The 16,398-nt window shown below is 40.9% G+C and overlaps 1 protein-coding gene across 1 annotated transcript in view; it reads left to right on the top strand.

Moving 5' to 3' along the window:
* The window catches only part of LOC133452432 (receptor-type tyrosine-protein phosphatase F), a 199,390-nt gene that overhangs the window by 135,823 nt on the left and 47,169 nt on the right, over positions 1–16,398 (top strand). The window contains exon 19 of the mRNA XM_061731732.1: positions 14,754–14,905. Within this exon, the coding sequence (XP_061587716.1) occupies positions 14,754–14,905 (152 nt within the window). The remainder of the gene's footprint in view (positions 1–14,753; positions 14,906–16,398) is intronic.

Here is a 16,398-nt window from a genome sequence, read left to right as displayed (position 1 = left end):
GATCCCGATCTGCCATGCACGCAGCCGGCAGCGGGGTCCAGCACAGATCTCTTAACAAAGCTAATATTAGATTCTGGGCTTTCTAAGTGGAGCCGCTACGCCCTCGTCAAACAGCAGCAGCGCCGAGGCCGCGCTCTCCACGGGATGTTCTGGGCTAAACTTCACTGCAGGAAGAACGAGAGTCTGCGCTGCTCTGGGCGCCAACACTTCCCTGGACATGCATATTCAGCAGCCGGGCTCTGGGCAACCGCGGAAAGGGGGAGAGAGAGCGAGAGCTCCATGTCTGAAACCAAAATGCCAGACTTTTCACCTATTTCTTTCTCCCCACTCTATCTGCTGAGCCCCCCCAATCATCCTTTCTCTCTGCCTCTCTGCATCCCCCCCCTCCCCACGCCTTTTCTCAAGCGTGAAGACAGTAGAGGAGATTGATTAGTGCGGCTGGAGTTAAGAGGGAGATGAGGGTCTGGTCGCAGAGGCGAGAGGGTCTGTAAAGCAGGCCTGATTCCCCTTGAAATGCTGCGTTACAGTACGTGTCCCTAAAGCCCCTCCTCCCCCAGTAATCCCCCCCCCTCCTCCACTCGGAGAAGGGGAGGGACGCGCAAAGGAGGCTGTGCTGGGCAGCCATGATATACTCGACTTCAAAGGAGATGCTCAAATCCCATCGCTACGCAACACTCTCACCGTACCTGCAAGACACACCATGTTTGATCAGTGAGCCCGGAGACTCGTCTCTCTCTCTCTCTCTCTCTGTCTCTCTCCGTGTGCTTCCCTCTCTTAATCTGTGCAGTACTCCAACCGAATCTGTAGGATTAATCAAACCTCACACCCTGGCTGCGTTGATTAGTGTGCTTTACTTTTTACTGCAATAGCCTGTTTATTGACATCTTTTTTTTTTTTTTTTCACGAGTAACCTGCTTTTCTTCAACTTCAAACAAAAGACATGCCTGGTTTCCTGAATCGGGTGGTTTTATAACAAGTTCTCTGCTTTGATGCATGACAGTGCAGCAGCACTGTAGTCTGACTCACCAGATGTCAGCTACACTCATAAGCCTGCCAATAAGCCCTTTCAAACGCCACGGTTGCTCCCTCCTGCTTGCTGCTTAAAAAAAAATTAATCTACAGCAAACAAGAGCCACTGACCTGAAACTTGCATTACTTTATTTATTTATTTAGATGGGTTTTGATGAAGATTCAGATGACTGTGATCAGGGCCGCCGCAAGGGGTGTGCGAACCGTGCGACCGCACGGGGCCTCGCGCCCCAAGCTATGGGCCGTTTTTTTTTTTTTTTTTTTTTTTTTTCAAATTTTTTTTTTTTTTCAAATTTTTTTTTCGTTTTTTCCCTTATAAATATCAACAGTCACGTTCCATTACAGACCTAAATGTGTACTAGTCTGTGCATATCAATAAATATATGTGCAATGATGCGCGTGTCTGTTCAACACAACTGATCAGACCAAGCGCAGACACAAGCTGCTCTGATCCAGACGGTGGAGTTGGAACAAACTGTCACACAATGTCGAGAGAACGAGACAGAATCAGGAAATTTCCATCAGGGGACGAAAAAAGAAAAAAAACTAAAGAAAATGGAAGAGTTTAATGCCTCTCTGAAAGGCTCGTTTGATAAATTTGTTACAAAAATCACCGATCCGACCGGGTCTCAAGCAGCCGCGGGGCCCCGCGTCGAGGCAAGCCCAGATGATGATGAGGCAGGGGAAGGTATCCAGTATTTTGCTAATCGGAGAGTTAAAATTGCGCATATAGACACCCGATCCGACCCGAAAAACCCAAAAAATTTCGCGAGGGCCCCCCCAGCCATTCCGCACAGGGCCTCGCAAATCTCCCAGGCAGCTCTGACTGTGATGATTGTATTTCCACACTGGTTCCACCAAAGCAAGTTCCCTCTTTATTTTATTTTGCAGCGTCATCATGTTTGACTTTTTTGAGCGCTGATCCGATGTTAAAAATAGAGCTGGTGTGGTAAAGATTAAAGGAGAAAATTATCAGCGAGAACCCAAAATGATGACAATCAGAGATTTTGTCACGCAGAAACAACTTCCGATTTTCAATCTGCTAGAGTTGTAAAATGACTAGACCATGATGAGGCATCTTCATTCCCCCATTTGTCCTTAATTGTTTTTTCTGCATATTTAACAGGCCTAATTGGTGGCTACTTCTGGCAGCCTGACGTTGACTGATTCATAAATCCTTTCACTGCCCTCTTTGGGAAACTTGGATTCATTTTCATTTCATTTAATTATTTATTCAAACAGGTTAAAACAAAAACAAAAAAATAATCAGAATACCGTATTTTCTGGACTATAAGCCGCACCTGTATATAAGCCGCATCCGCTCTATTTAAAAAAAAAGATATGCAAGCCGCAAATATTTATGTTGTTAGATTAGACATTTACTACATGTACAGAACCATTTTGAACTGTAAATGATGTACATGTTTGTACCTAAATAGATCCTTTCCTAACAGTGTCTTAACACGGCAGCAACTTTGCTGATTAAAACTGGACAGAACCAAGAGAAAATAACCAGTATTTATTTATCTATTTATCTGTTTGAAATCTGCTTCTACTTCTATCTGCTAAAGAAGAAGTAGCGTATTCTTCTTTGCATTTATTTTGTCTTAGTTTTGATTCTAATTCCGGTTAGAGCGCCCGAGCGGTGGAAGAAAAATCCACAGAATAGCCGCACCTTTGTATAAGCCGCACGGTTGAAAACCTATGAAAAAGTAGCGGCTTATAGTCCAGAAAATACGGTACATAAAATGTATATACCGAAAAAACAAAAAAAAAACATAAGCAAAACAAAGCAAATTAAAGAGACAAATCTATATGTAGATAAATATTTCCTGTTTGAAAGGGTGTAGGATGAAGTTTCAAAAAACTTTTCTAGTCCTACCCCTTCTAATGTTCTGTTTTTACAATTTCTGCATTTCACAGAACTTCTAAAAGAAAAGCATAAAAGAAAAGAAAAAGTGTTTCAGCTGAGCAAGGCACTCTGGTCACTGGCTGTCAGTTCATGTGTCCATTTCCGTTTTGTATCCATAAAGAGTATTGATTTTAAAGATTTGTTTAAACTTACTTATCGATTTGCATGAAGATTTGCATGATGTTAAAGCTCTGTTTATTTTTGCCACCCCCCCCCCTGCCCCATGCAGCACTTGCAAACATTCATTACCAGACACATTGGTACAGAAGGTAAAGTGCGCGGTTGTCAGAATCGGCCTCCAGCAGGATCTTCAGCAGACCCGGGAGAATTAAATGACAAGTACTGGAATAAATGACTTGTGTCTTTACTAGCCTTCCTCACCAGCACCCCAAACTTCCCCAGTGCAGATCAAACAAGACCGCCAGGGTTTAATAAGCCCTCGTATATCAATGGCCACAAGCAGCCAGCAGTGGTTGAAGGAAAGAAGACAAGAAAGAAAGGCAAAAAGGGACGGGGGGGAAGTAGAAGAGTTTGCCTTCATGTCTCCCCAGCACCCAAGGCAGATAAACAAGCCAGGGGAAGTGTGAAATGAGATGATAGATGCTGGGTGTGTATAAACAGTATCATTTAATGCGAGAAGAGACTGAGGGAGGGAGGTAGCATGAAATACTGTGTGATGTGAGACAGAGAGGAGGGAGGAAAAGAGGATGGCAACATATTTTGCCTTGTGTTCATCCCAGTCTGTGAAGCTTGGATGAGAGGAAGGGGCAGAGGAGGAGATAGCGCTAATGTGTGCGTTTTTTATGATAAGAGAAAGGTAAGATTTTGGCACATAGAAAAAAGAATCAAAAGAGAGTGATCAAATGTGTTCACCGCATTTTGCCGTTTGCAGCGTTATCCAGGTATTTATATTCTCCTCACTCTCTAGAAGAATTGACTTTGTAGCGCTAATTCTGTTGCTCTGGGCTCGCAACACCGCTAACATTGAAGACGGGTTTCTTTCAAAATGTGAAAGGCTTTGATAAACAATATCAAGAGGGAATTAGGAAAACAAGACTGACTTTTTTTGTTTTTTCTTGAAGGGAACAGGAGGGTATACACGTCCAAGTTTTCAAGTTTGTTAGGCAGCTGATGCTCCGCCGTACTCGGTCACATCTGCTCCCAGTGGCGTCTCCCTCCAGCAGCGCCTCCAGATATCTGGATGCTCTTTATTTATTCAAGTAGTAGTTGAGTTGAAAGGGACAGACACAGAAAAACACAAGCCGTGTACGATAATCAGAAAAGCACAAGTACTGGTCAGACACGACTCTAAAAGCCCCGCGAGGTGACCTGAATGGCAGTCATCTCATAGCAATCAGTTCGTATGGGTTTTAATTAGTGTTGTCCCGATTGATCGGCCGCCTGATCGATGGGGCGGCCGATCACGGCATTTTCAAAACATCGGTATCGGCCAAAAAAGTATCGGGAAATACCTAGTTATTAATGTTTTTAATATATATGAAATCGTTTTATATATCGTTGCATTTAACGTCACTTCCGGCCGCCAACCAGAAGTGACGAAGTAAGCGAAACTAACATGGTTCACATGTTTGAATAGTGAAATGTTATATATGTTCATGTTGCATTAAGCTGCTGCTATTCATTTCATGCCATTCAGAATGTTGCACTAAGGTTAAGCCAAAAAGTATTGTAATTTTCTTGTGTTTGTGAGTTTGACTGGATGTCATTCAACTACCTCTTTTGAAGTTACATTTATTAATTTTTGTTATTGCACTATTCTGCACTTTTTGTTTTAGTTTACAATTTCATGTTTTTACATTTTGTGGCACCAGCGCTGATAAGCTTTGTTGAAATATATGTCCATGTTGTTCTCCAATGGACAATAAAAGAAACTTGGGATAATTTAGTTTTAGTTTTTTTTTTTTTTTTTTTTTTTAATTCATTGCCAAAATGTATCTGATCTGGAAAAAGTATCAGAAATGTATCAGGAGCAAAAAAAAGTGATCGGATCGGGAAAAATCGGGATCGGCAGATACTCAAGTGATCGGGAGTTAAAAAATCCTGATCGGGACAACCCTAGTTTTAATTTGACTTAACCACCAAGCTCAACGTTGGATGAAATGTGCGTAAAAAGCATCCCTGTTAACAGCAACAGCTCTAGGTGGGGGGGGGGGGCAGAGCATCTGTAGCATATGCAACAAAAAAAAGGAGGCAAAATCCACTCTTAAACAACCAACTAGACACAAATGATCCAGCTTTTCAGTTCCAGATAGCACAGAAGCCGCCACACGTCCAAAGCCCCAGTGGGTCAGAGATGACAGAAGTATTGATCAAAACGAAGGTGCAGGTGCTTTTCATGTTGCGCCTGATCGGTGTAGAGCCGAAGCTTGAGGCTAACACCGGAGTTGAATGCTCATAAATGGATCACACAATCATTAAATCACATTTAACTTTAAAACTGAGAACTGAGTGCATAATGATGAAAACATCCATCTGTAATGAAATGAGACTGCTTAAGAAAAAAAAAAGAAAACACGACTTCTTATCTACTAATTATAACTACTTAGTTTTACACGAGCGGTTCTGTGCACGCTGTAACCGGGACGTGGCTGTTGCGGAGAATCCTTTAAAATCCCGAATCTTCTTGAAATCAGCAGGTAGCGAGCTGCGGAGGGTTTCGCCTTTGATTCATAATGCTCTTTGTGCAAGAGAGGTTTTCACTTGAGTGGTGTTCTGCATTTCTTTCTCTCTTCTGATATATTTTGGGTTATGACGGCAGTATAGTGAAGTCTGGTTTCTGGGGTTTTTGAGACGGGGGTTCAGAGAAACTCCGGAGCAGGAATAAGTGCAGCTTCTGCTGCTTCAAGGGAAGAGGGACATGTCTGAGAGAACAAGTGGTGAAAGAAGTATAAGGGGCGACGACAGCAGGTGGGCTTGACCCTGCAGCCGCGTTTCTATTCCTCAGAGGTAAAGACATACCTGCACACGTCTCTCTGCCTCCTTTTTTCCCTTCTTTACCCCATGTCATGCAGTGACGAGCATGTGGGCTCCCTGGAGATACAGGGACAGGCGTCTCTCCGTGTTTGTCTGTCCGTCCGGTGCACACCCTCCAGCAGTACTCGAGTTGTAAAAGAAAATCAGGGGGGATGGTGGATTTTATCATATGGGGACAGATAATTTGTGCTGATTACAAATAATATAATATATTACAAATAATAGCAGTGACCAAAACACCTGCAGAAATACTGCAGGAATGACATAGCAGCAGTTAAATGCAGCCTTCTGTAGCTTTAAATATCCACTGGGCTTACATCAAATACATCAAAACACAACAATAAAAAACAGTTTTCTGAACTTATCAATATGACTCTGTCCTTCACAGGATAAGTCAGGGGTCGGCAACCCAAAATGTTGAAAGAGCCATATTGGACCAAAAACACAAAAAACAAATATGTCTGGAGCCGCAAAAAATGTAAAGTCTTGTATAAGCCTGAGAATGCCCTGCTGGTAGAAACGCACAATTTAAATGACATATTTTGGTCAACTAACATGACTAAGCATAAATTACATAGAAACACCAGCAAAAATATTTTAAAAAAATGAAATAAATAAGGATTTAATCCAGATTTAAAGTAATTAAACCTTCATATTGTCTAGTTTTTATATGTTTTAAGGATTTCAAGTAATTAAACCTTCATATTGTTTAGCTTTTATACATTTTAAGGATTTGTTTTCATTTATTTTTTTAATTGTAGTTTTTTTTTTGTTAATATGTGAATTATTCAAGTTGAATCCACTTTTTTTGTAAATTTTTTCATTTAATCAGAATTTAAATTACATATTTGGGTCAACGTGTAACAAACATGACTCAGCATATATTACATAGAAACACCAGCAACTGCTGGTAGAAACAAGTGTTGCAGGCTCTGACGCAAATCTTAGTTAACAGAAATGTTGAAATTTAATATTTATTCTACACATTTTTACAGCATTGGAAAACGTTAAGAATGTTTGTGTCATGTTTGTGTTATGTTTGTCCTCCTATAGAAACCACATTAAAACCAAAAATATATTTCCCCTCCTCATTTACTTCAATTTTCAAACATTTTTGAAAAAGCTCCAGGAGCCACTAGGGCGGCGCTAAAGAGCCGCATGCAAAACTCAAAATCTTAACAAGAATATTTGTCTTATTTCTAGTTAAAATGTCTCATTTTAGTAAAAAAAATCTCATTTTACTAAATCAGGTGAAAAAATCTCATTTTACTAAAACAGGTGAAAATTGTCAAATAAGTTATTTTTCTGGTGATGACTCTAAATGTTGAAATAGCAGTAAAACCACATTCATTGATGAAATGACATGAGGGATGGAAAGGGGGGATGGCAGTTTTACTAGGGGGATGATTTTGACCGTTTTTATTTCAGGGGGGATGCCATCCCCCCTCATCCCCCCTCAACTCCAGTACTGCCCTCCAGCTTACTTAAGCCACTTTCAGAGAGGGCGAGGAGTTTGCCGGGGTCAACGGCGGGTTGAAACAAATGCGCCGGTGCCTCGGTTCCCTGGATTCAGAGCTCGAGGGGACGGCCGAAGAGCGAAAGCTGAAAGCCGTGTAGCCCGCGGGCCAGATAGCACTCTGGATACCCCGCCGCCACCATCCCACCTCCGCCTCAGTCACTCCCTCTCCGTCTCCTCTCCTCTTTCTGTCATCCCATCTTCTCGTTTGGCTCGCCGTGTCCCACACAGACACTTAAATTCATACGCACGCGCTCCCAGCAGAAACAACCTAGACATACACATTCACTTGGGGAGGCTCAGAGGAGTTTGAGAAAGGGCTTTGGGGAAAAAAAAGCTGTGTTCCACATATTCACCCCCTGACAGATATGCTGACAGATGCACACAGTTAAGAAGAAGCGAATACATCCAGCAGTCATTCATTCATGAGACTAAACTGCATCGTCTGTGAGGTGAGCAAGCATCCATGGCCTCATGCCTCACGCCTGCTGCTCTTTGTCTCCTCGCCACAAGAGTGAGATTTAACAGTACTTTATCTAGTTCCTATAGAGTATCTAATTTGCGTTCTGAATTGATTGCCTCATGAAACCTTTTTAGGTCCAGCTCTCTGCATTTTTGAGCAACTCCATAATCACTTTTTGATGATAGAGAAAGCACTTCAGTTAACTTTGCTGAAAATGAGTTCTGAGTAGCATATGATGCTAAATAAGGATTTAATGTGACTGACGCAATGAAATAAATCACCCTTGCTTATTCTTTTGCACTCAAGCTGCAAATACTTGAACAATGCTTAGCGGCAGCTGGAGCTCCACTTTAGTGGATAAGGTTATGATGCCAATCTCACACTGCACAAATGCCGGATCAGGGTTTCCGCTCTAATCAGCCGCTACCTTGAAGTGGAGATGGTTTTTCTATTCACGCTGCAGTTTTAGGCACAAGTCCGTCTGGAATGGCGAAGCACTCCACGGGAATGAGCGTCAGGAAAACAAACGGGAGCATCATTACAGCAAGATTAAGAGATGCTGTGTGAAATGAATAAATAAAGTTGTGTATCTGTGTCAGGCAAATCATCTTAGAGAAAGGCAACCCAAAAACTCACTCAAAGTTACTTTTTTGTTGTTTTTCTCGGCTCATGCCGAAGCTACGCTGCTAATCCAAACAGTTTTGCCATCTCATATATTATTTTGGACCCCATCGCAGCTTTGTGACCTACAAGCAGAGCTGGGTAGAGTAGCCAAAAACTGTACTCAAGTAAAAGTACTGTTACTTCAGAATCATATGACTCAAGTAGAAGTAAAAAGTAGTCATCCAAATAATTACTTGAGTAAAAGTAAAAAAGTACTTGGTGAAAAAACTACTCAAGTACTGAGTAACTGTTGAGTAACGTCTGATTTGTTTTTTTAACACAACCATTCAAACAGACAAAAGTACAAAATAATCATCTTAAGGCAAATTAAATCAATAAAATAATAAGATAAATTAAAATTAATAAAAAAAAATGCTTAAATTAAAATAATCTTAAAGTAAATTCAAGTACTTTAATAAATAATAAAATAATAAAAAAATAAATTAAGCACAAGTAGCACAAAATTTCAAGCCTTTTGTACTTTTCTTTTTTTAACCAGGCAGAACTAGAACAAACATGAACTCATAGAAACTCTGTGTGTGTTTGAGTCTGTGTAAATGTGACAAAACATGCAAAAACAAACATTTTTCCCAAAGAATCACTCAGTGATGTCATGAGATTGACGCGTACGTGGATAAAAGGGATAAAAGAAAAGTAACAGCTCAACGTAGCCTAATGTAGCGGAGTAAGAGTAACAGTTTCTTCTTCACAAATCTACTCAAGTAAAAGTAAAAAGTATAGAGATTCAAAACTACTCCTAAAAGTACAACATTTCCCAAAACTTACTCAAGTAAATGTAACGGAGTAAATGTAACTCGTTACTACCCACCTCTGCCTACAAGTACTCTTTCCTGCTCTCAAATTTGGATACTTTCTTTTCAGTATTCAGCCAGTCAGCTGTAATTTAGGCTGTTGACACCATGACACTTCAGACCCCACAGAGATACTCAAAGCAGTCAGACATGCAAAGAACAACAACTTACAGGAATGTACATTCATCATGCATTTCTCAAAGTACAAGGATTTCTATGTAAAAGGGTTTTAATTTGTACATCCAGGACTCCCGTGTTCCCCCTGTTCACCCAGAAAAACCCTGATTCAGAGTTGTGAGAGATACAGGGATGTCTTTCACTGTCTCTGTCTCAGTCTCGGGCCGGGACATTCCTTCACAGCATCACTGCTTCTTTGTGATCCTGCTCTGTGAGAGCAAAAGCATTATTAGCTGCATGACTGAGCTTTTATCAGATATTAGGGCCCGTTCAAATGGATGATCCCACTACATCACCGTGACCAACAGACAAAAAGCCCTCTCTTTTTGTTCAGCCCTCTCCCCTGCTCTTCCTCCCTTATCCTTCTCTGTAAAGCACAGCTGCAGTTATTTGTTACACCAGGAGAGAAAAAAAAAGGACACTTTTTTTTTCCCAGGATTCCCTCCAGGGCAATGTCCTCCAGCCCTCCTCGTTGGGGTTTTGGGTCTTCCCAAAGGAAGAGGAAGCCTTGTGGTGTCATCACATATCCCATCACGGTGCCGTTTCCCTTTGCTCCGAGATAATAGGTTCCTCCCCCGAAGGCACAGAGAACACGAGAACGGGTCTCATGTACTTTTTGTACGTGTGCTAGGGCTGGGCGATATGGACCAAAAGTCATATCTCAATATTTTCTAGCTGAATGGCGATACTTGATATATGTCGATATTTTTTCTGTGACATAATTGCGGTTTCCCCCAAAGCATTATAGCATAGCATTTCTGTTAGCTTCTTTTTTTTCTGAGGCAAACCCTTAAAAAAGGGTCAGTTTTAATACAAAGCCTCGTGCCAAATGTCACACAGGTTCCTTTATTAACAGAGGTCTGCACAATATCAAAATGTATAAAACAAATGAAATAAAAATAAACTGCCTGCATATATAGAATAAAAATGCTTCTTGAATAAAATAAAACAAATATCCCTTTCCTGCATAACAATTAAATTAAAATGCACTGTGCAATTAATACAATGTAGACAGTAACAGGCAGACTTTTCCACTGAGGTTGACAGTTGTGCAAATAACAAAACATTTGTGCAAATCTCAAATAAAACATTCAAGTCAATTTGTCACAAAATAAGCTATATCAAAATCATAAATAAAAAAAAATGTTGTTTTTTTTTTAAATCGATATAAACGATATTGTCTCGTACCATATCGTGTTTGAAAATATATCGATATATATTAAAATCTCGATATATCGCCCAGCCCTAACGTGTGCTTTTGCGCGTAATAACAAATGTGGCTTTTAAACTGACGCTTTTAAATTTCAAATCTTGCAGATCTTTGTGCGTTCCCTGCTCAAGTTTTTCTTGGGTTCTAATATTGAAGCGTAATTTAGATTTGGGGTATCAAACACATCTATGATGTACATTTTCCCAGCTGTTGCTCAAGAGTATGAAAGATGTAGGGGGAAAAAAGAAATGACGGCAAGCGAGACTCTGAGCTCATCTCGGCTTATCTTTCCAATTAATATCTGCCTGTGTGCCAAAGAGCAGGCTGCTGTGCGGCTAATGATGTGGATTACCTCTGCCTGCTGCAACGCCGCTCCCGCTGCACGCTGGGAGCCCGGTTCCTCCGCCGCTCTACCATTCGTCACATGCACAGGCCTCCACCCGCCCTGCTCCATTCTCCTACCTGTACATCCTATCAGCATTCAGTAGGCGGCTTGCTGAGCTCTAATGACAGATGCAACGCAGTCCACCTCCCTCTTTTTCTTTCTCATCCGTCTGCCTGCTTCCCTCTGCCATTCTCCCTTTTCTTCATTTCTTTTAAATACCACATTACCACATCTGCCCACTAGGAATGGGCGATATTTTACCGTTCACGATAAACCGTTAAAAAAATTCCCCACGGTAAGAATTTGTCATCTCGCGGTAAAACTATAAATTCCCGTTGATGACGTTTTTGTGTAAAACTGATTTATGGTTCTGTGTTAAATCCACGCACAGAAGGAAGGAAGGAAGGAAGGAAGGAAGGAAGGAAGGAAGGAAGGAAGGAAGGAAGGAAGGAAGGAAGGAAGGAAGGAAGGAAGGAAGGAAGGAAGGAAGGAAGGAAGGAAGGAAGGAAGGAAGGAAGGAAGGAAGGAAGGAAGGAAGGAAGGAAGGAAGGAAGGAAGGAAGGAAGGAAGGAAGGAAGGAAGGAAGGAAGGAAGGAAGGAAGGAAGGAAGGAAGGAAGGAAGGAAGGAAGGAAGGAAGGAAGGAAGGAAGGAAGGAAGGAAGGAAGGAAGGAAGGAAGGAAGGAAGGAAGGAAGGAAGGAAGGAAGGAAGGAAGGAAGGAAGGAAGGAAGGAAAAAAAGAAGGAAGGGAAAAAAGAAGGAAGGGAAAAAAGAAGGAAGGGAAAAAAGAAGGAAGGGAAAAAAGAAGGAAGGGAAAAAAGAAGGAAGGGAAAAAAGAAGGAAGGGAAAAAAGAATGAAGGGAAAAAAGAATGAAGGGAGGAAGGAAGGAAGGAAGGGAGGAAGGAAGGAAGGAAGGAAGGAAGGAAGGAAGGAAGGAAGGAAGGAAGGAAGGGAAAAAAGAATGAAGGGAGGAAGGAAGGAAGGAAGGAAGGAAGGAAGGAAGGAAGGGAAAAAAGAATGAAGGGAGGGAGGAAGGAAGGAAGGAAGGAAGGAAGGAAGGAAGGAAGGAAGGAAGGAAGGGAAAAAAGAATGAAGGAAGGAAGGAAGGAAGGGAAAAAAGAATGAAGGGAGGAAGGAAGGAAGGAAGGAAGGAAGGAAGGAAGGAAGGAAGGAAGGAAGGAAGGAAGGAAGGAAGGAAGGAAGGAAGGAAGGGAAAAAAGAATGAAGGAAGGAAGGAAGGAAGGAAGGAAGGAAGGAAGGAAGGAAGGAAGGGAAAAAAGAATGAAGGGAGGGAGGAAGGAAGGAAGGAAGGAAGGAAGGAAGGAAGGAAGGAAGGAAGGAAGGAAGGAAGGGAAAAAAGAATGAAGGGAGGAAGGAAGGGAAAAAAGAATGAAGGGAGGAAGGAAGGGAAAAAAGAAAGAAGGGAGGAAGGAAGGGAAAAAAGAATGAAGGGAGGAAGGAAGGGAAAAAAGAATGAAGGGAGGAAGGAAGGGAAAAAAGAAAGAAGGGAGGAAGGAAGGGAAAAAAGAAAGAAGGGAGGAAGGAAGGGAAAAAAGAATGAAGGGAGGAAGGAAGGGAAAAAAGAATGAAGGGAGGAAGGAAGGGAAAAAAGAAAGAAGGGAGGAAGGAAGGGAAAAAAGAAAGAAGGGAGGAAGGAAGGGAAGCGAGATTTATGCTGTAGTTGAAAAGATGGAGTTGAATTGGTATTTTTTTATCGTCATTTTTATCGTTATGGGGATAAATGCCAGAAATTATCGTGATACATTTTTTAGTCCATACTGCCCACCCCTCCCCACTCCACCCCCATCTCAGTCATTTAGAGGTGCGGAGGGGGAAAGATGTCTCATTTACAACCAAGGTGGGAAAAAGCAGCCCCTCGCCCTCGTCACCTCCCCCCTCCTCCGTCACGGTGTGAACATTAATGAAGAGATGACTCCTCATCTGTGCCCCCATTTATCTCTTACCATCCAAGGGACCCGCGCACTTATCTCCAGGCTCTGTCTTTACATCTCGGACCCTCTTCTCTCCCTCTCGCTCTGTCATCAACCGTCTCAGGTTCTTCAAAGAGAAATGCTTCAATGGTTAAATAAAAGAAACCTGCATTGATCAAGATTGTTAGTGTCACTCGAGTTTGGTGCACAGGGAGGGGGGGGGGGGTTATTACTCGCATGGCATGGAGAAATTGTCCAGAGATAATCTGGACACACCTGGATTATAGGCAGTACTCGAGTTGTAAAAAAAAGTCAGGGGGGATGGTTGATTTTATCATATGGGGACAGATAATTTGTGCTGATTACAAATAATATAATATATTACAAATAATAGCAGTGACCAAAACACCTGCAGAAATACTGCAGGAATGACATAGCAGCAGTTAAATGCAGCCTTCTGTAAGCTTTAAATATCCACTGGACTTACATCAAATACATCAAAACACAACAATAAAAAACACTTTTCTGAACTTATCAATATGACTCTGTCCTTCACAGGATAAGTAAAATGGATCACTGCAAAAACTCACAATCTTAACAAGAATATTTGTCTTATTTCTAGTTAAAATGTCTCATTTTAGTAAAAAAAATCTCATTACACTTAAAACAAGACTCATCACTGGAAAAAACAACCATTTTCACTTGTTTCAAGTAGATTTTCACTTGAAATAAGTAGAAAAATCTGCCAGTGGAACAAGATGTTTTTGCTTGTAATAAGAAGATAAATCTTGTCCCACTGGCAGATTTTTCTACTTATTTCAAGTGAAAATTTACTTGAAACTAGTGATGCACCGATTGTTCGGTAACCGAAATTGTTCGGCCAAAAATGGCAAAAAAAAAAACACTTTCGGTGTTCGGTGGAATAAGTGGGGAAAAAAACCGAACAATTAATAACGGCGTTGTAAAATAAGGAAATAGACTGGCCGCTCCGTCCCGTAACGTTGCACACTACATAAATCGTTGGCCAACCAAAAACTAACCCCATAAGAATTTTACCTAACATCACCAGGAGGTGGAACCAAAACAACATAATGCTGGGAAATTACAAATTTTTCATTTTTTTATGTTCAATAAATATTTTTTACCTTGTAATTTTGTAAAAGATTTTTTTCTTTGAAAAGCATGCCTAAATCAAATGTATTTGATTTATGCAATGGTGAAAAAAATTGGCAAAATAAATGAAAAACTGCAGAAGAACCATGTTCGGTATTCGGCCAAGTGTTTATTATTATTTTCGGTTTCGGTTTCGGCCACAAATTTTTATTTCGGTGCATCACTACTTGAAACAGATGAAAATTGTCAAATAAGTAATTTTTCTGCTGTTATTTTTCTGGTGATGACTCTAAATGTTGAAATAGCAGTAAAACCACATTCATTGATGAAATGACGGGATGGAAAGGGGGGGATGGCAGTTTTACAGGGGAGGGTGATTTTGACCGTTTTTATTTCAGGAGGGATGCCATACCCCCTCATCCCCCCTCATCCCCCCTCAACTCCAGTACTGGTTATAGGGGGAAAACCTTGCTCGTGTTACACGTTCGAGGCCGTGACTGACTTATCTCTCATGCACCTGTTATTTCCCTCCTTTGTTTCCCCTCACAGATGACATTTTCCGCCAGTCCCTACTCCGACCCGATCCGGGTCACGGCAAACTCTCGGGGAATGGAGCAGCCTGAAATGTTGTGGGTCATGGGCCCGGTGCTGGCGGTGGTCCTCATCATCATCATCGTCATCGCCATCCTCCTCTTTAAGAAGTAAGAACCTGGACCGCTGCAGTCATTTTCTCCCCCGTTTGTTTGAGTCTGAACTGCGACTGGATCCGTGATTGTAGGTTTCGTTTGGTTGCATCAGGAATGGTAATGAGACACTTGCACCAGGTTGCTCACACACCAAACAGGAGCATCTATTTTCCTTAAAATAATTGAGTTTGTGGAAGAGGAACCCGAAAAAACAGATTGGCTGGTGTTTTTGCACAAAAAGATTTCAGGTCCAATTGGCTGTTTTCAATAATGCCACGCGAAGCGTCAGTTGAATTGGCAGCTGACATTGCTACTCTAATAAAAGCACAACTCGGCTGTCAAAGGCTCTTAGGTAGGAGTGAGAAATGTGTTTTGGCAACACCGCTGGTTATTTCAAATAAAAAACAGAAGGCTACAACAGAGGGGCTTAGCTAGGAGCTCAGTCAATATGTCTTTTAAAGCACTTGAGCTGCTCCACTGCTGCACATCACGATATCACGATTACAAGAAACAAGCTATCAAGGTGCTTTTAGGGGAGAGATTATTCCAGAAGAGGTTGTGTTACTCAAACAAAATAACAACAAAAGGCCTGCTATGTCTGGCCGTAGTTTAGTTTAATGGCCGGATTCATTTTAAAAAGGAATCAAAGTCATTGAAATTGTAACATGTTTGCATGTCTAAATTTCATTCGGGTGGTCCAATACATTTATTTCAACAAGGATGGCTGTTTTTTTCTTTTTTTTTTAACAATTTTTAATCTGTTAACTTCACAAATGGAAACCAGACTGAAACAAATGACTATGATTTTATTTAACAAAATAAAAGGGGCTGATATTTTTTTTTTTTTTTTTTTTTTTTTTTTCAAAAGTTGTAGGGCTAATTTAATTTTTAATTTAACCTTTATTTAACCAGGAGAAAGTCTCGTTGAGATTAATAATGTCTTTTACAAGAGAGTCCTATCCAAGACAGGCAGCAGCATGGTTACAAAAACAAATAATATAAGAACAATTTATAACAATTAAAACAGTTTTAACAAAACAGTAAACAGATCGCAAAAATAGTCAAAATCAACAACAATCAAAGCACCTACAGCTAAATGTACTTGCTTCCAAGTCTTTCAGGAGAACTTTAAAAGCATCAAGTGAGACCAGATCTCTTAATTTTAAAAGTTTCTGCAAGGATATCAAGGATATTTATTTAGTTACTGCCAAAACTTAGTTGCAAAATAGTTTTCTTTTTGTTAAAAAATGTATCTGGCAAGTAGGTATTACTAGATCCAACCTTTCTCCCCTCTCTTCTTTTCTCCTTTAAAGGAATGTCTGTATTAATCACCTGCATGTTTGTCAGCGCAGGAACATTATTAAAATGGTAATGTGATTTGGACATTAAAGAGATAACATTTGGATGGGAATCTATTCCCCGCCAGCCATTATTTACATCACCTGATTAAGTCCCACATCCTATTTTGTGCTGGCGGCTCAATTACAAATTGTACATTTCACATCATA

The sequence above is a fragment of the Cololabis saira genome, chromosome 10, assembly GCF_033807715.1.
Source record: "Cololabis saira isolate AMF1-May2022 chromosome 10, fColSai1.1, whole genome shotgun sequence".
Classification (NCBI taxonomy): domain Eukaryota; kingdom Metazoa; phylum Chordata; class Actinopteri; order Beloniformes; family Belonidae; genus Cololabis; species Cololabis saira.
The sequence above is the reverse complement of the archived record's forward strand: the minus strand, read 5'-3'. Positions and strand labels throughout refer to the sequence as shown.